The sequence below is a fragment of the Phocoena sinus genome, chromosome 2, assembly GCF_008692025.1.
Source record: "Phocoena sinus isolate mPhoSin1 chromosome 2, mPhoSin1.pri, whole genome shotgun sequence".
NCBI lineage: Eukaryota > Metazoa > Chordata > Mammalia > Artiodactyla > Phocoenidae > Phocoena > Phocoena sinus.
In genome coordinates, this window is record NC_045764.1 from 1,247,930 (window position 1) to 1,267,469 (window position 19,540).

Consider the following 19,540-nt stretch of genomic DNA (forward strand, 5'->3'; position numbering starts at 1 on the left):
GTCTTAATTTCTGCACTCTTTAGTCCTCAAGGGTTTGACTGCTTCTCCTGCCTTAGCATTAAATGCGCCCTTCCCCCTCGCCCCACCCCTTGACATTTTATCAGGTCGCAAAAAGCTGGCTGATCCTAAAAGGAAATTTTGCAAATGGTTGACTTCTGTTAACCCCAGGTTTGGGAGGGAGGGGAGAAAAGAGCTTCCCTCAGATAAGAGTTTTAAACTGAATTTCCTCTCCGCAAAAATAGAAAAACAACAGCAACCCTCCCAGGACCGCCTTTGGGCACTTTGTGGCGGGCAACCCCCCAAGTCCTAGTAAGTGAATTAGCATCTCAGAAGGGCGCTCCCCGCGGGGCTGGTACTGATCAGGGTCAGCCGGTGTGTTTGCCTGCGACTGTTCGGGGGGGTGGTTAATTGAGTGTCAGTCTCGGCCAGTGTCGTCTCGCTGGCGCCGGGCGCTTTTGGATTTGCTAATTCTCGTTAAGTGTCTGTGGCCGGCTACTCGTCCCGTCTACCCGGGAGAACTCGGCGGCCCCTGCAGATCGACAGCCTGTCTGGGCCTTATTGATCACTCGGCGGGGCGGACGCGCGGAAGGGGCGGGGGGGGGGGCTGAACGCGCCCCCTTCCCGCCCGGACGCCCTCCCCGGGCGCTCGCCGGCCCGCGGGGCCCACGCCGGGGGCCGCCCCCGCTCCCCCGAGCTCCCGAGACGCGCCGCGCGGCGGCAGGGGTCCGAAGGCGGCCGCGCGGGTCGCTCGCGAGTTTCGGGGAACGAAAAGGAAGCCACGCGCTGGCGCACGCCGGCCCGAGGCAGCGCGGTGAGGGTCACGGAGGCGGGGGCCCGAGGCATGGCCTGAGGCCCGGCTCAACCAGCCGCTCCCGAAGGTCACGGGCGCGCGGCCTCCGCGAGGGGGAGCGCGGGAGACGGCCGGCGCCCTCCGCAGCCCAGACGCCGGCGCCGCTCGGAGCCGCGGGGCAGCGCCCTCAGCCCGCGCCCGGCCCCGCCCCCTGGCTGCGGGAGGAGCGGCTGGAGCCCGGCGGCCAATCGGACGGCGCCGGCGCGGCCGGGGCGGGGCGGCGCCGGCCGGCTCCCCGCGCGGGGCGCTATTTACGGCGAGGAGCCGGCCTGATCCGGGCGGGTGCAGGCGGCAGCTCGCGGCAGGCGGTGTCTGCGCGCCCCGGCGCTCGCGCCTTCGCCGAGTGGCCGGCCGAACGCGGGGGACGGAGCCGGGCGCCCACCCCGACCGCCGCGCCGAGCAGAGGAGCGCGCCCTGTGGAGTCGGACCCTGCCCCGCGCGCCCTCCAGCCGCGCTCCATGCTCCGGCCGCGGCCCGGCCCCGCGCCCCGGGCAGCACCCATGCCCTGCGCGCGCCGGGAGCCGTAGGCTGCAGCTGCGCCGCGGCTCCGGGAGCCGGCGGGGGCGCCGCGGCCGTGGGGGGCGTCCATGGATCGCCACTCCAGCTACATCTTCATCTGGCTGCAGCTCGAACTCTGCGCCATGGCCGTGCTGCTCACCAAAGGTGGGTGCCCGGCGGCCAGCCGGCTGGGCGCGCGCTCCCCGGGGAGGGCCGCGGGGTCCCGGGGCGCCCGCCGCCAGGGCTTTGTTAGCGGCGGGAGAGGTGGCCTCCCTCGCGGGGCCCGCAGGTCGCGACAGGTTGCCCGTCCTTAGAAGTCGCGGCGGTGGCTTCGTGGCCGCCCCCGGGTGTCCCGGGCCCGACGCGCGGAGGTGGAGTGACAGCCTGCGGGCGAGTGGTTGTCAGTGTTTGTGCAGGTCGGCCCGTCGTGAACTTCCGAGCGCTGCAGCCGGGGAGCGGGGCCCGACTGTGGGGCGGAGGCGGCCGGGAGGGACGGCGGACCCCGCCCCCGTCGCCCAGTGCCCGCGTGTGCGCGTCTCCGTCGTGAGTGTGTGTCTCGGTGGTCTGCGCGGCTCTGTATTTGAGTGTGTCTCTGCTGCGAGTGCGTGTCTGTACTGCAGTGTCTCTGTCCGTGAGTGTGTGTGTGTGTGTGTGTGTGTGTCTTCGAGCGAGGGTGCTTGTGAGCCCGCGAGCGTGTGTGCCGTCCGAGGGGTGTGCGTGTGTGCAGGAGTGTGGGCTGTGTTGCTTCTCAGGGGTTGGGAGGTGGGGGGCTCTGTCAGCGGTCGTGTTTCCCACTCACCTCATATTTTATAAACGCTACTCAAAAAAAAAAAAAAAAAAAAAGCAGCGGTCAGTTTCTTTTTTTTCCTGCAGGCTTTCGCCGTTTAGGTCGAAATAACCCAAACAACTGCCTCTGGGTTTCAAGGTCCCCCAGCCTCCCTCGCCAGGAACTCTCCCTGCTGTTTGCTCTGCGAACAGATACTTTTTTAGAAAATTGGAAGCATTTTTTTAGCTTTTTCCACCCCGCATCCCACGCCCCCTTTCCTCTAATTGCCATGTAGCAGGCGTGAGGTTGAAGGATAAGCCAGGCCAGCGAGGATGATGTGCTACAGTATTTATTTACTTTGCAAGGAAGGCTGTAATCAACCCTAAATAACAGCCCTCGCGGGGTGCAGAGGGGAGCCTCCTGGCCCTATCAAAGGCCGGCCGAACGGGGCCGGACTGCGGCTGACATAAGTCGCAGATACCGAAACTATGCGCCTGATAATGATATAATTAGGGGATCAGAGGTTTCTGACTGCTGCGGACTTCAAAAGCTTTGGAAGAAGCCCGCAGTCTCTCCTGTAGCCGTCCGGACTGAAGCAGACATTTTTGTTTAATCACCACATACAGTAACTAGAAAGGGGGGCAGACAGAAGAGCATTGTTCCCTGTTTCAAAATACCAGTCCCCTCCTGGCCTTCCACGTGCCACAGGAAGAAACTTTATGAAACGGCAGAAATAGAGTTTTAATACAGTAACACAAAAGTCCATTCAACTTGCTCAAATGTGGCTCCAATTAAAAAAAAAAAAGTTGTTAGAGCTTTCCTAGTTACCTGTCAAGATTTTATTAGACTGTTTCAGGTCACTGAAAATATAGTCTTTCAAATAGGCTCTCGTAAACATTGAAGCGGCATTCTACTTGTATTCAGCTTTTTTTCTGCACGAGGTCTGAAGTGACTGGGATCAAAACTGACTTTTAATCTGTTTTATGTCTACTTTCAATCTGTCTGTGGAAATTGTCAGACTTAGGGATCTGCAGTCATCACCACTTAAGACCAGTGAGGCTTTATGCGAAAGAGCGAGAAAATATAGTCTTTCAAATAGGCTCTCGTAAACATTGAAGCGGCATTCTACTTGTAAAGAGCTTCTGCGAAGCAGGCTTCTGACCGGAAGGTCCTACTTACTGGAGAAGGGACCTGGGCCCAGACCAGGACAGCAGCAGGACAGGACAGGGGCAAGACCTCCGGCTTTGCGGGGTGGCACTCAGGTTGCCAAAGATCTGTGTTTACTTGGCTGCATTTTTAGACCTGAAGCATTAGCAGGTGCTGGTGAAGGCTGAGCGCTGGTCCGGTGGCCTGGAATTTGGACAGATAGTTAAATGAGACCTCTTACTCAGGCACTCACGGGAGGAGGGAGGAAGAAAGGCGAGGCTGGGAAGAGGTGTGTAAAGCGGTAGTGCCCCGTGTTGGTGTTGGTGTTCAATTTCAGGGCGGTGGTTTCTGTAACCAGGCCGAACTTCAGAGGAGGAAGCTGGGGAGAGGTGTGTACCCGAGTTCAGTTCACAGCAGCTTCAGCCGTGGCAGGTGACGGTGGCCGCGGTCCACCGGGTCAGATAGCGTGTGAGCGAGCGCTCCCAGAGCCAGATAATTTCAACGAGAAGTTGACGTGGAAGCCTCACATCTTGCGCTGTGACTTGCAACTCACAAACTAAGTTTTATAAAGGAAACTTTTAATCACTTCCCACAGAAAAAATTGAGGTTTCCTTAAGGATTTCTCATTCAACCAGCAGAGGCTTTTCAGTTTCAGTGTTTCCCCTTTTAGATCCCATGTTGAATTACACATAAAACTGGGGAGTCTGGGGCGGTGAGCGGGGGAGGAGTGAGCTTTGCAGTTTTACCCCCTCCTCCCTGCTCCCAGTTTTATGACTTTCCATTTGGGCTGAAAGAAATTGACTTTGGCAAGCAAACCACTAATTGTAAACTGCCTAGTTCCTGTTTTACAATATACTGACTAAAAGCTCCCCTGCACGCATAGATCTTTATAGGCAAAGTTTGCCTTTTCTAGAGAGGCTGCAAATAGCTACCCAGTTTCATAGTTTTCAGACCCCCTGACCGGAGCAAATTCTAGATTGCTGTGTTTCTAGTTAGTAGCTTTATGAGCTGTTAGCTAAAGCTCTTACGTCTCCGTGCAGCCCTGTGAGGTAGTAACCAATTCAGCAGCAGCAGTCAGATACTTGGAGTGACAGAATCTAAAAGCGTAGCATTTCATGTTGTACGGTCACGTAGGATTCAATGAGTAAATAATGTAATTTACCTTTTACGGTAGGAGAAATTATGGGGGTGATTATTTTGCTTCAGAAACAAAAGTGTTATTTTTCATTATTCGCTAACTTACCCTAAATTGAACTTTTCTCTGCTACGTGGATTAATACATTTCTAAGATGATGTTTCCCTGGCTTGGGATTCAAGCACCGGCTTGCACAAAGGGCTTTCCCCGTCCACGTGGACTGCCCTTCGAAGCCCTCAGCTGAATGTTCTCTAAAGTGAGTGTCTTTGAGATTGGGGGTTGAGCGGTTGCTTAAGTGGATGCCTTGTCTGGTCTCTGAAGCAGTCTGATGCAGTTTCCCCTTGTTTTCAGGTGAAATCAGGTGCTACTGCGATGCCGCCCACTGCGTGGCTACTGGTTACATGTGTAAGTCTGAGCTGAGCGCCTGCTTCTCCAAACTTCTTGATCCTCAGAACACAAATTCCCCTCTCACGCATGGCTGCCTGGACTCTCTCGCAAGCACAGCGGATGTCTGCCAAGCCAGACAGGTCCACAACCACTCTGGCAGCACTGCGCCCACGCTGGAGTGCTGCCACGAGGACATGTGCAATTACCGGGGGCTGCAGGACGTCCTCGCCCCTCCCAAGGGGGAGGCCTCAGGTAGGGAGAAGCCCTCTGACCGAACCCTTGCCTGGTCTCTAGGCTTGTGCCTGCCTGCTACTGATTTTGGTGTTAATGTGATCAGGGCTAGCAGAGGGAGAAGCATGGCTGGGTGCAAAGGGGCATCTCTACTGGGTAGCTTTCGTGTCCGCGTGAGCGTTAGACGTCTGTCTGCGTAATAGGTTTTGCCTGTTTTTCCAGCATTTTGAAGCCACTAAGAGACCGTTACTAATCGGTCATGACAGTTCGTAAACAAGTGTTTTTGGAAGCTTCTCTGCCACACTGGCAGCATTTCTGTTCTAAATATTGATTGAATTGTAAGCTTCTCTTTAATGGGGTGCCACGTTGAAAACGGAGGGGTGCCCGCGAATATCTCCAGGAGGGCTTGATCGATCGTCTTGCTTGTGTTCCTTTAGGACAAGGGAACAGGTATCAGCATGACGGGAGCAGAAACCTCATCACCAAGGTGCAGGAGCTGACGTCCTCCAAAGAGCTGTGGTTCCGGGTGGCGGTGATCGCCGTTCCCATCGCCGGGGGGCTGATCCTAGTGTTGCTGATTATGTTGGCCCTGAGGATGCTGCGGAGCGAGAGCAAGAGACTGCAGGACCAGCGGCAGCAGATGCTGTCCCGTTTGCACTACAGCTTTCACGGACACCACTCCAAAAAGGGGCAGGTGGCAAAGCTAGACTTGGAGTGCATGGTGCCCGTGACCGGCCATGAGAACTGCTGTCTGACCTGCGACAAGACGAGACAGGCTGACCTCAGCCACGACCGGATCCTGTCGCTTGTGCACTGGGGCATGTACAGTGGGCACGGGAAGCTGGAGTTCGTATGACGGGGTCTCACGGAACTGGACCTCTGGGGCCCTTTGAGTTCTGCTGGCCGGGAGCACTTTATCTGAAGAAAAACAAACTCGCGTCATGACCTTCGAGAGATAGAATGACCTCTGCAAACAGAATCTTGGATATTTCTTCTGAAGGATTATTTGCACAGACTTAAATACAGTCAAAATGTATTATTTGCTTTAAAAGTATAAAAAGCAAAGAGAAGACTCTGTACACTGTTACCAGGGTTATTTGCATCCAGAGGGAGCTGGAATCGAGTACCTAAATAAAAGAAAGTGTGCTCTATGTAAGCTCCTACATCTTGATTTATCATAGAGGTTAAAAAAAAAAAAAAAATATATATATATATATATATATTTTTTTTTTTTTGGTCTGAAATTTTGCGATGTCTTGTCATAAATTAAAAACTAAGCAGGAAAGGTAAGGAACTACATATTAATGATACAAATGAAGACCTATCATTGCCCAGAGTAGGATCTCAACTATAGATTTTGGCTTAACTTTTTCACTTTTATTTTTTTTTTAAACAAGACCAAGATCTCGTTTTTTCTTACATGGCACGTGTGTCATTTTCTTACAGTGTGGAGAATTTCTAAATGTGTACTGCCCATCATTCAGTGTCTTACCCACAGTTTTTTGTTAGGATAATGCTGGTTTTTAACTTTCATCTAATAGAAATCAGAAACTTATTTATACCAGGTCAGATATCACTGGTCAATTTCGGAAGTTGCCTTAGCAAAGAGTGGTATTTATCAACTTGATCTAGGTGCTCTGGAATATGTTTTCAAATGTGTCTACCTCCAATCAGAAAAGGAAACAAAGCTTTTACTAAATGAAACTTCGTTTTGGTAACGTTAGTCACTGTCTACTTTTACTTCCTAATTCCTCAGTTTATTCTGTCTCAAACCTAATTTAATATTTTGGACCCCAAATTTAGCCAAACATGCTTGTACCATGTTCCTAGTTTTTAAGCCTTCCTTCCACACAGTGTTATTATTATTTTTTTTAACTTCTCAATCTTTAGAAAGATTTTCAAGAGTGAACGTTATATATCGAGATTTAAATAACAGTTTCCTCCCCAAATGATTCTTTTATTTATATAATCAAATAGACTTGGTTTTAGCCACTAACACACTATGTAACAGTGTTCCCACTCCTGGAGGACTTCGGCAATATAGCCCAGCCTGAATTTAAACCCATGCCACATTTGTTTACTTTTTCCCCCCAGATGGGTCTTTGCTATCTTAAATGTGAGAATAATTTGTAGGTTCTTTTCTCAGTACTTCTGTATATTTGAAACTTTTGCTTAAAAATTAACCTATAGCCTGCGTATTTGAGTACATGTGGGGTTTTCTTTTACGAATGTTAAAGGATTTTTTGCATTTTTTTCTGGGATATTTTACGATCAGTATAATTTGGGTCCCTTAAGAAGACAGGTGCAGTCGCCCAGTTGATGGAAGAACCTGAGTTGAAATGACTAGTCTAAAAATGAATACCTAGGTTATTTAGGAACTAGTGGACCACAGCCCCAAACAAATTAGGCTATGGAATAAATACGCGTTTTAATAAATGGCATTCGTGTTGTGCTTTTTGAGATTGACAATTCTTGCACGCATGACTTACAGTTTATAAAAGGTATTACGTTTTATGTGTGTCCATTTTTGAGGGAGTCAAAGAATTTGGGGGCCTAACTCTCCAAACCTAAGAGAAGAGAACGGATCAAAATGGCCAGTTGGTGAAATTTCCACCCTCACCGCCTCTTCCGAGCTTTAGATCAAATTGCAGTAATTTCGTAGCCTGAAGGTTGAAAGACTTCTTGCCTCTTCTGCGTCCTCACGTCAGGGAGCGTGTCATGCAAGTCCCATGACTCTGAAGTGGCCTGTTCCCTTGCTTGGCCCGCTCTTATTCTTTATTCACCCCATTTCTTCCAAATACCAGTTAACTAGGAACTCGGGAATTCATTAGGAAATAAATAGAACAGTGAAGGATTGAAATTTATACTCTTGGAAACACTTTGAAATCAGTGAACTCCATCCTCCAGGAAGGCCTGCATCTGGGCTGGTGCTAAGGTCAGGGAAGTTTAGTGGCAGGTGAATACAAAGTGTCTCCACGTGGTTCTGTTTGGGCTGAGCTGCTTCCTGTTCTTTCTTGGGTAAAGGAGGCTGTTTACACCTCCCTGTTGGTGGGACGGTGGCTCTGTGCTCAGGGTGTCCTCAAGTTTTAGCCACGTAATAGGCAGGACCTGTCTCTTTCCGTAATAACAAACCCTCTCCCTTTGCTATCTCCTTGTTTAGTATTTGTACACGTTCTTGCCACCAGTTTTAAAGTTGGATCTGCACATAACTTGGACTTTTGACGAAAATATTGCAGGTTTCTCCACTTTGATTTTTCTAACAACTAAATATAGTGTCTACTTTTGGTTCCCTACGAGAGTGTAGAGGTTGCCAAGAGCGGAGATAGAGGACTCTTCATGAAATAATGACCTAGCTGATTCGGTGATGTAAGGATGGTGATGGATTTGTTTGTCTTTCCCTCATGGAGATGTTTGCCATTACTCTGAGGTGTCAGGACACGGCTGGGCTTACCAGGAACGGTCCTTGTTTAATATTGACATAGAACTCCCCCCAAAAATAATTTTCCCTTTCTAAGTGGAAATTTGCCCAAACCAGAGACAAATGGGACCAAATTTGCCATGATGTTTCTGTACGTACACCCCTTAAACATTTCTGCCCCTTTTGAAAAAGTTGATCTGTCCGTGGTTACATCTTTTATGTGATTTTTTCCTCCCTTATTTCGAATGGCTCAGAGGCTTCCTAGAAATTGACTGGTGTGTCTCTAATTTCTGCTGAACTGATTTTATTAAAAACACTGCACCATAGGGGGTTTGACCTCCCTCCTAAAATACCAAACATGTCCGCTTTAGAAAATCACAAAGCTCTCCTCTGAAGAGCTTGTAAATCTGGTTTCAATATGGCTTGATTATAGACTAAAAGCTTGAAAGCAGTGGCATCTAGTGTCATGAGTCTGGAACGAGCCTTTTTGGGGCCAGGACAGCTTTTTCTCCTTAGAGCCTCTAATTGTTCCTCTTCTGTGTCTCTTAGCCCAAATAACTTTAAACATACAAAAGCTACGTGGTGTGATGAGGTTGAACTCGTCCAAGGTAGCAGTCCAGAGCACTTGCGGGTCTCACAGCCTGGGTTCCTGTGCCCCTCTGTTCCCAGACGTGTGAACCTGGGCACATTACTTAGGCTCTTTGGATACTCAGTTCAGTTACCCACACAACGGGGGCTGTAATTACGCCTTATGTGATTCTTGTGAGGAGGTGTAGGAGGCGGTATTCCTGCTAATACACGAGTCTTGGATGAACTCAAGTCCCGCCCCCCCCCCCCCAAATCCTCAAAATTGGAGAACTGATACCTGTTATTTACACAGGGGATATTTTCATTTTACTCTTTAGTATTTCAGATCTTTGCATATTTGAGGTTTGCAAGCCCTTCTTCAGTTGCCTGCAGACTGGATTTAACTTTTTAAATATTCACTTTCAATTGACTGCTTTTAGTTTCTCCTAGCTACAAATCATGTTGGTTTGTAATTGTTTCCTTTTGCGATAATCTGGACGGCACCGATAGGAACGTTTTCTTTGTGCGCACCTATCCCGTTGGATGTTTGACGGAAGGAAGTTCTCTCAGAGTTCCAGCTGCTCCAGGCGCTTAATCCATTGAGAAAACCACAAAAGCCAAGTTAGGTGACCGAGTGCGTCAGAATTGCTTGAACAGTTTGTGTCTGATGCATTCTGAGCAGGTGCTACTATCAATTACGGTTTGCCCCATAGGTGTTCCCGACAAAATACAGCGGTTCCACTGGTTTGGAGGACTTTGTGAATGTTTTTGGGGGGCGCACTACTTAGTAAACGATCTACTTAATTTCCCTGGATGAAGTTAATTTAGTTATTACTCTGTGGGTCACAGTCCTCATGAGAAAACACTGCTGCAACACCAACTCTCTCCCTTCCTTGCACCCAATTCATTGTGTGGATGTTGCCCTCACTGCTGACAAAAAAACAGACCCTCGATCTGAGATCCAATGCAATAATGAAATTAAATGCTCTTTCAAGTTTTGACAACTCTGTATTTGAGGTACAGTTTTAGACTAACCACAACTTAGAGCCTCTAATTGTTAATTTGCTAACACCGCACGCTTCTGCAGTGCGGTGGTATCGTTCGCTTGTCTGCCCTTCCAGAAATCTGGAGATAGAATTGGGAAGGGGGACAGAGCTGAGTTTAACCAGACAGTAGGGTTTACTTGCAGCAAGGCCACCATTTTCCAGTGGTTCTGCTTTGTAACCTTTAGAAGTTTTTGTTACTTGGGGAGGGCTACCAACCTTACAGCCGCAAGCGTTGCCCTTTATGTGAATGTGAGTGTGGATAACCAGATGGGCATTGATGAGCAATCTGGGAGACACTTTGAATGAGCAGTGAGGTAACGTCTCAAGGCATTTAAGGAGATTCCTCAAGACTTCAGGGAGACTCGTCTACCTGGTGGCCAGCGGCCAGATGGCCTCTGGGGGCTATTTCAAATTGTATTTAGTTGCCTGTATCTCGCAGCCGTTGCTATTGGACTAAGCCTGAGCAGAACCCTGGGAAGACGAGTGGATAACTGCTTATCACACACCGTAAGTATACACACAGGCCATGCTACAGCCAAATGGCCTTTGTAATCCTGGAGTGATTTTACATTTAACAAATTTCAGGGGGGCGTGTAAGTAGATGTTGGAATTTGTCAGTGATTTGTTTTTAGACACTTGAAGACTGTGTTAGTTGTGATGAATTAATCAGGTCGGAGGCTGTCGTGTGGGTTTACTCTGAAAGATCTCGCGTTACAAACCTAATGGGACAAAAATTGTGTTGGCGGTCAAAACCAAGAGGAATACAGAAAACTCCTTACCCCTGGTCTCTTCCCCTTGGCATTTCCCTGGGGACTAATGAGGACAGTGGAGAAACACCACACTTCAAGCCGTTTCTGCCTTTTCAAGCATTAGACATTCAGGTGGAAACCTTTTTCACTAAATGCAGTGGATGTAATTTTGATACCATAGACTTTAACTCACGGTTGCCTTGGCGAATGGGCTATTTCTCACCTGGATTTAGGGATTAAACTGTGAACTCCTCGTGGGGAGGAGCTAGCATCAGTCACCTTTGTAGGTTTCCACAATCCAAGGAGAGAGTGAGATGAAGGACAGATCAAGGCTTCTTGTCAACAGGCATCTGAATTTAGACTGTCAGTAAATAAAGAAACATTAAAGCAGGTTGCTAGTGAGGCGAGAAAGCACTGAGGCGTGGCCCAATCCGCTCAGGCACCTTTTAACGTTAGCACAGCCTCCAGGTTAATTGAAGGAACCTGATTCTCACCAGAAAGTATATCCTCCCCCCACCATGAAACCAAGAGCTGTACTTTCATCTTAGTATTTTTAAATATCCAAGATTTGCATCAAATATGGTTTCTCTAAGGAGTCAGGAATAAGTGCCCGAGAGCTGTGCTCGTCACAAAGCTCAGGGATCTGGAACTCGCAGGTGGATACACTATTTCATCCGCAACTGGGGCAACTGGGGCAACTCTGGCGAATTCTTTTTCTTCTCCTGGAAATGAGCCTCTGACCAGATGCTATAGTAAAAGCAAAGAGTAGTCTGCTGTGTCTTTTATTCAAGGACACACCAAAAGTTATAAAGAAATTACCTGCCCCCTTCAAACGTCTAGCATTTTCATCTGAAAATGCTTTTACTTCAAAAGTCAAGTGGTTCTGGTGCATTCATTTACAGTTTTATAAATTTAGACTTTGTAAAGCTTTCTTTTATTACATTATTATATAGTTTCTATTATTGTCATATAATTATTATACTATTATATGTTATACTAATATAATCAATATAATACAACATATGATATAATTAATATAGCATTAATAACATTAACTTTATTAATATATAAATATATTACTAGTTAATATAATTAATATACATAATGTAGTTGATATTTTATATTTCATTGTTTTTTATTATTATATAGTTTATTATATTATATATATATTATTTCTCTTAAGAAACTTAGTCATGCATAGATAAGTAACCAAAGGTAAATTTAAGATGTATGTGTAGAGGGTGATCATTCATGCCTTTCCAATCCTTATATTATTTCTAGTTTCCCATATTCCTTTTATTTATTTAAAAACATTTTATATGTACCTGTATTTATATTTTCCATGAGTCCTGGCTCAAAGCGACGTCAACCCGCTTCCAGCAGTGTTTGTTAGAAATACGAAGTGTGGAAAAGAGGAACGCCATTTCTTCAAAAGCGGCACTGGTGTCGGCCAGCATTCTCAAAGGCAAATTTTCTGCAAAACCTGCCGTGGCAAGATCCTGCGGGTCTCCCCTGGGACTCTTCGTGTCCGGCTACGATGTCACAGGAGGACAAAGCACGGAGGCGGCACTGCTGGCGGGGGCCGTCTGAAGGCGGTTGTCCGTCCCTGCGGGATGCTAAATGTCAAGGGTCATTTCCCGGGCCTGACGCTTGATTGTGAAGCAGGTTAGGAGGTCAGTGTTTCCGGGCGCTGGCTTGTGACAAGCACTAGAGGTGGACCATAAACCCCCGACATCCTCACCCACCTCGTTTAACCACAGGAGGCTGTTGGTTGGCATTTGTATGCAAATTGGGGTGAGTACCTAACAGGTGGCTTTGAAATGTTCAGTTTGTTTATCCCAACGTGGGAAGCCCGGCCTTTCCTCGGTGGGGGAAGATTTATGGGGCTCTTACTCGTGGCCCTCAGCAGTGAATGAAGTCCAGCAGTGACCGACACCCTCGGCGTTTTCATTCGCTCACGCTGGCCTTCGGGAGTGCAAGTGGCCGCTGGTCCCTGGACTGACCTGGACGGAGGGGCCCCCGGGAGCCGCCGGCTCTCCGGTGGTGGAGCTCCCCTCCACCCCTGCTCCCGGCTGGGCCTGAGCCACCAAAGCAGCAGGCGACCGAAAGGGGAAAACTCCTGTCTTCAGGATATCCATCACATAAACACTGTGTCTGGAAAAAAATAAACTGGCCATTTCCTTTGACTTCCTCTCCCCACCTATTCTGGGAAAAGGCCCCTCCTTCCTGGGCTTGAAGAAGATCTGCCATGAAGTCTCTCCTTAGGTGGGTCTTTGTGGGAACTTGCTTTAGTCAAAAGCAGTCGTTCAAAGTGCTGTCCGGACGTTTTAATCGTCTTTACGGGGGCCATGGTGGTATGGTTTTGGCTTGTGAGGGACCTGGGTTTGCATCCCGATTTGGCTTGTTAACCTGTGGTGGGACCTCAGCCTAACTCACCCCTGTTTCCTCACTGGCACGCGAAGATAATAATGTTCTCAGCACTTCGGGCTGTTGGGAAGGTTAACTAAGATAATGAAAATAAAGGTTTAGCTCAATCCTTTGTGGAGTTGTAAATGTTAGCCATTACGACGAGATGTTGTTCCTTCATAAACGCTCACAATGCTTAGAACAGACGCACAGGTGCCCGGGGGTCCACATGCCCACTTTACAGACCAAGAGACAGACTGGATAGTTTCAAAGATCCAGTGACGTGCCGTCGTTTTTATATGTGTGTCTTTAATTTGTCCAGGTTAACCTTCCATGTTTATAGTTTGCTCAAGACAGTAGGAAGGTACTTCATTTTAATTGAAAAAAATATGGAAACTGCAGTGTCCCTTGTAGGAAAAGTTTACTTATTAGGGGCCATTATGATGTCTACATCAGCACGGAGCAGGTTGTGTAACACTCTCCACAATCAGGGAGGGCATGTTATCTGCTCCCTGACAACAAATGCCTGTTTTTGCACATTCTGTTAATGAACACACACCTCCCGAGCGTGCTAGTTTGCCTGGCTGACCTAGTGACAGAGGGGCCAGCCACAGTCCACAGCTTCGAGCCCAGGTAGCACAAGCACGTGGCCTGGCCCCCTGTTTTGCCACTCGGGGGTCCGTGTGCCGAGCTGGTGAGAGTCACCTCCACAGGAAGGCGAGAGGCATATTAAGATTTTGTTCCGGACCGTTCCTGGCTTCCATAAGCTCAGTGAGGACTGCTCTCATGAGAATCTGTGCTTCTACGGAATCTGTTGGCCTACACGGGTTCGAGCCCTGGTCCGGGAAGATCCCACATGCGGTGAAGCAACTAAGCCCGTGCGCCACAACTACTGCTCCTGAGCTCTAGAGCCCGCGAGCCACAACAACTACTGAGCCCACGAGCCACAACTACTGAAGCCCGCGCGCCTAGAGCCCGTGCTCCACAACAAGAGAAGCCACTGCAATGAGAAGCCCGCGCACCACAACGAAGAGTAGCCCCCGCCCGCCGCAACTAGAGAAAGCTTGCGCTCAGCAACAAAGACCCAACGCAGCCAAAAAAATAAATAAAATAAATAAATTTATTGAAAAAAAACACACTGCAGCTTTGATAATAGGAGAACCAATCATAAATCCACCAATTTGTCATTTATTTTTCCTTATGAGGAATGTGGTGACACCGGTCGTCCTGTGTCTCTGAGTGTTCCTGTAGGCCAGCCTCGTGGGCATGTCACTTAAGAAGTTGACAGATCAGCGGGGCTTCCCCAGCCCGGGGCTCTGTCTGTGGGTCCCGTGTCGGTCGACACAGCGCCTTCACGCAGTGCCAGCCTCTTCCTGGGCCGTCTGCGTGTGAGAGGCGGATGGCAGGTGCAGCACGTCTCTCTTTAGCTCTGGAACCGTTCCCCCCATCCTAGGTCTTTTGCCCCTTGTTTCTTCAGACCCGCTTGGATGTGGCTTGCATTGTTAGTGATTAACGTCAGGCCCCCATCTCTCCCCCTAGGCTTGGGGTGTCTTGTCTGTGACACTCCACAGCTCAGGCCATCTCTCTGGGTTCTGCATCAGGCCGGTTTCGAGCCCTTTTGCTCTGACTTAATGTCATGTTTCTTCTGTGAGCGTGTCTCTAGGTTTGGCTTTTCTGCCTAGCCTGTTTGTCTTCCAGTAATATGATTGGACACAGACCTCTCACTTCGGCTTTAACTGGGATGCGCTCTGTGTCAGCCCTGGTGCCATGATGTCAAGCTGGCCAACCAGCGCTGGACCAGGCCTGAGTCACCCTGCCTGCCTGGGCCTGGGAACACTGGACTCTTGCTTAGATACAAACTTGGCTTCACACTCAAGAATCACATGTTCATTAACCTCACCTAGACACATCTAACCCTACATTTCCTGGTGGGCGTTCCTTACCCAATGATAATGTAGGATGGACCCTGTGCACTTAGGGGGTCAGAGGTAAGCTGGAGTCCTCACGGCCAAGACGGTGGTTGAAGGAGGCGACCTGCACCACTGGGAGTGAGGACACACTGGCAGTTTCTCTGGTGGCCCCTGAGCTCATCACAAAAGCAGATGTCCGTTTTTTCCGGGCCCCGGTCTGACGGTTTGCACTGAAACCTGTTATAATTGCTCTAATTCTTGCTGCAGGCAGAACAATTTGGGCTCAGCCACTCTTTGGTTCTCTGCGGTGACATTTCCGGTCCCCTCCAGCCTGTTAAGTTGCCCGTGAGAAGGAGAAATAAGTCTTCCACACCCACCGGGGAGGCTTCTCTGAGCCAAGGGGGCGCTTCCGGCAGAGCCGGGAGAAACGAGGAGACCTGCGCCTTCCCCAGCGTGCCTGCTCCCCGTGGCTGGAGGCTACCTGAATTCATAGGCCCAGGAACCACCAGCTGGATCTGGTCGGATGAGATGTTACAGGTTTTCTGGCCAAACTGTTGGCCCATAGAGGCAGCTGGTCAGGCTATCAGCCCCTGGCTCCCCTGGCAGGGTGGTTCAAGCCCAGGCTGTCAGAGGGGGTGAGCACCCCGCCCTGGCCAGGCCTAGTGGGGATGTGCACCCCAGAAAGCCCACGGGCTTCTGCCGCTGGCTCCTTGATGCCCTGTGCCAAGGTGGGGTCTGGGCGGTGCTGGCCGCAGGCTGGTTGAGGACGCACCGCAGCCTTGGCAGCCCGCGGAGAGGGGCTGCAGAGCCCTCCTGCGTGCTCTGGCCCATTCCTTGGGCAGCACAATGATCCCTGCACAGCGCAGGGATCGATAAAAGCTACCACAGCTACTGCTGTTTCTCTGCTAACATCTTTCTCCTGGCCCCTGTTCACTATGGTGCAACTATGATGAAGTCGGTTCTTAGTTTTTGAAAAAGAAGCCATTTGTTCAAAAATTCCACACTGACTAGTGAGACTGAGTCAATCATGCTGTCTTTCAGCTTCTTTTTTTTCATTTGTAAAATGAAAGTCACAATAACACTGTTTCCTTCCCACCTTAGAAGTATGCTGTGGGAACTCTGCACGGCTAGCAAGGCCTTCTGAGCTCCTTGGGAAAGGCAGTATAAAATAAAAATCACTGTCAAGGTACTATTTTGAAATAAAGAGAAAGATTCTCGTGTTTCTGTATTTTTATTTCTTTTATACTTTTTGTTCTATTACTCTTTCAATATCGGTTTTGAATCATTTCTCCTCTCTCTAATATTTATAATGAAACCATAAAATTTGCTTGAAGGAGACAGAACATGGTTTACATAGCAGTTACAAGGTTAGGGCCATCTTTCCTTTTTTCCACCAATACAAGCATTACCTGTTTGAAGTACTGTTTCTAACTGAATTTACATTTACAGAAAACCTCAGGCTTAGAATTTGGGCCAAGGTGGGTAGAGAGAAAAGTCCAAACAGTATAATTATCAAAAATGGTAGCGGCACTGTTGAGTACAGTCTGAACCAAACATGCTGACTTTTCTTAATGTCCTGAATAAAAATGAAACAAAACAAAACAAGTTCAGTAACAACAACAACCAAAAAAAAAAAAAAAAAAAGGAAAAAGGAAGGAAAGAAAAAGATGCAACAAAACAAAAACCTCAGAATTCTGCTTAAAAATCACCTTAACCTTTGTACTTTTCCGCTACTTGAGGCAAGTATTGTATAGCAATGAAACTGTCTTTTGTTTTTGAAAATTTTCTGCAATTAGCTGAAATGTTAAGATTAGTAGGCTGTGTCATGGTTAGAACAAGAAGAAGAAATATTTATGTTTCTTGTTCACCTACACCTAAGTGTTTAGTATTTAAATATTGCAAATTGGGGTCTTTTTCTGCCTACCCCACTGCTGGAAGAAACTGACTAGATGGCTTGCCCAAGGCGGACGCCGGGAACAGGGGTTTCTGCCTAGGACTGCGTTCCCGGCCACATTCCCCTAATAATAGGTCCTGAGGGACTGTGAGAAAAATAAAATCAGGTTCACAACGTTTTATTTCTGAATGGAAGCTGGACAATGGCACTTTGTGTGAAACAGGGTCTCTACCTTTCAGGAAGGCAAAACCTCATGAAACCCAGATCACATTATTTCTGCCAAGTCTCACCTCATCCCTCCCAGTGGAGCCAGGAAGGAATTGTCTGCCTGGCCTATTTCTGGGGTTTGGGGGATGAGAAATTTCTTCTCATCTTTCGAGGTTTGATTCCTTGAGGGAAGAGCCCATGTTTTATGTGTTGTTCTGGCAGCAGTGGGGAAAGTATTTTCATTCTTCTCTCTGATGACCCCTCACTCTGGAGATAAGGAGAGGCCCCTCTTAACTTGCCTTTTTCTGGCCTTTGGGAGGAGCAGAGAGAGGCAGTAAAAGTAAAGCCTCATCCCCTCTGTTACTTCTGGTTACTTCTTACAAACCACCCTTGTAGCCAAAAGAGGCAGAAATCTGTTGATTTGTGTGACCTTTGTAGTTTATATTAGTGAACCTTCCTGAAAGATTGTTCTCCCCCCTTGGAAACATAGACACACTCGCAGGGAAAAAAAGATGTGTTGAATTTATTACTAGTCTTGATTTTTAATTCTTAGCTAAGAACGGGGGTTCCTGGTACAATTTCAGTGAATAGTATCAGGATATATTTTGCAAAGTCATATAATGTCAGACTTCATGTAAATTGTATTTCTAAAGCCTCAGTAGCACCCAGACACTGTAATTTTATCTAGACGGTGTCTTTTTCAGCAAGAGACTCAAACAGCTTTCTTCACGGTCGTGCTTTGACATCTTCCTTCACTCTACTTATAACGCTATCTGAAAAGTATTTCCTTTCAGATTACAGTCAGTGATCACAACATAGGTAACTTTTTACACAATTCAACTCATGGAAGAGTAGCACTCCGTGCCAGAATAAGCAAAAAGTCCAGTGACATTTAGCCTCTCACAGAAAGATGAATATTTGATATTTCAGAGCTAAAGTGAAGCAGTATGAAAAGAGTCGTCAGGTGCTGATAAAATGCTAGAACCAGAAAGATAAGATGTTAGGTTACATGGAGTCTAGCGGACAAAGGGTCACCAGCATGCCTAGCATATAAAAGGTCAATGTTTAACTTTTCCAAGTTTTGCTTAAATTAAATGTATAAGAGAGGGAGAGAGAGAAAATTCTTGGTTGGTTATTTCGACACATTCAAAGGTGCTCTGGATGGAGAATGAAAACAACCATTTTCAAAAAGACTTCGTGTGCTCCGTACGCAGACCTGCCTCATCTTGGTTTTCTGTATCCCATGGTTGCGTGTACACCCAGAGAGAGAGAGAGAGAGAGAGAGAGAGAGATGAAATGAAAACAAACAAACAGAAAGAATGAGGGGGAAGAAGGAAAACATACAGGAATATTAGAAGACTAGGAGGGAATTAAATTTTTTTCTTGGGCGTGGAAAAAGGAAACAAAAGGAACAGATTAACATTTAATAAAACAAGCCCCAGGGTCCCACGTGGCCTCCCAAGAGCAATTAAATCTGGCGTCTAGAGCTTTGAGAGATCAGACTTCGGTGTAAAGAGATGCAGGGGTGCCAACAAAGACTCTCTCCCCAGGGTGTGTATTGATTTGCAGCGAAGTTAGACGCCGGCCCTTCTAGACTCTTGGGTTCCTCGCCATTTTTTATAGGTCCTTTCATTTTCCTTGGCTGCACTGGCAAAACTGTAGGACCAGGTGACTTGAAGTGTGGTCCGTGGCTGGGGCTGGTCCGTGAAGTGTTTTGCATCTTCATAATGAGATGAGCACAGAATGGGAGTAAGCGTCTAGAAACTTCTTTAACAATTTGATGGAGTCATTTTGTGTTTGTTGAATCTAATAAAAAAAAAAATGGGGCTTCGTTCTGTATATCTTTGGTTTTAATTTAATTTCAGCCATTTATTTTGATTATATTTTATGAAATATCAGCCTGTGATATAAGTTGGGAAGAAAATGCCTTTAGATCACAGATGGTTTGAGAGTCTGCTCCGGAGAACCAGGAGAGAACTGTTTTTGGAAAAGGTTTCACCCTCTTCCAAACGTGGCTGGAGTTTATGAAGCGGAAGAGGGTCAAACATTTCTCACCCTGAAGAGCGCAGTTAGCAACGATGACCTCTAGTGAGTGGCATTCTTTAGAGCGGTGATTCTCAAACGTATTTGTTTTAGGACTCCTATACACTTAAAAAATGCAATTTCCAATTGTTCATGACAAATATACGGAAACAGAGTTGTTTTTTTAGATTGTTATCTTTGTATTCTGTGACCTTATTAACCTCACATATTTGGTCTAGTAATGTTTTTTAATAGATTCCTTGTGACTTTCTACAGAGATAGTCATGTCACCCCAGAGTAAGGCAGTT

The 19,540-nt window shown here is 47.7% G+C and overlaps 1 protein-coding gene across 3 annotated transcripts; it reads left to right on the forward strand.

The window, feature by feature from the left end:
- The first annotated feature begins 1,101 nt into the window (after positions 1 to 1,101).
- Positions 1,102 to 19,252, forward strand: BAMBI (BMP and activin membrane bound inhibitor). 3 transcript variants are annotated; one of them, XR_004348674.1, is made up of 5 exons: positions 1,122 to 1,513; positions 4,747 to 5,034; positions 5,451 to 6,136; positions 9,199 to 9,203; positions 19,241 to 19,252. XR_004348674.1 is itself a non-coding variant. In XM_032624333.1 (3 exons), exons 1-3 carry the CDS (start codon positions 1,438 to 1,440, stop codon positions 5,867 to 5,869), a joined length of 783 nt encoding a protein of 260 aa, XP_032480224.1. In that variant the 5' UTR covers positions 1,102 to 1,437; the 3' UTR covers positions 5,870 to 7,457. The 3 variants fall into 3 exon arrangements, 2 of the variants coding, with proteins under 2 accessions (XP_032480224.1, XP_032480225.1); XM_032624333.1 differs by lacking the exons at positions 9,199 to 9,203; positions 19,241 to 19,252 and having other exon boundaries at positions 1,102 to 1,513; positions 5,451 to 7,457; XM_032624334.1 differs by lacking the exons at positions 1,122 to 1,513; positions 9,199 to 9,203; positions 19,241 to 19,252 and adding an exon at positions 1,647 to 4,651 and having other exon boundaries at positions 5,451 to 7,452.
- The last annotated feature ends 288 nt before the right edge of the window (positions 19,253 to 19,540 follow it).

Excerpts from the sequence above, each read along its gene's own strand:
- BAMBI (XM_032624333.1), top strand. The coding sequence starts at position 1,438 with ATGGATCGCCACTCCAGCTACATCTTCATCTGGCTGCAGCTCGAACTC. Across the intron at positions 1,514-4,746 it reads GGCCGTGCTGCTCACCAAAG|GTGAAATCAGGTGCTACTGC; the intron begins GTGGGTGCCCGG and ends CCTTGTTTTCAG. Across the intron at positions 5,035-5,450 it reads TCCCAAGGGGGAGGCCTCAG|GACAAGGGAACAGGTATCAG; the intron begins GTAGGGAGAAGC and ends GTGTTCCTTTAG.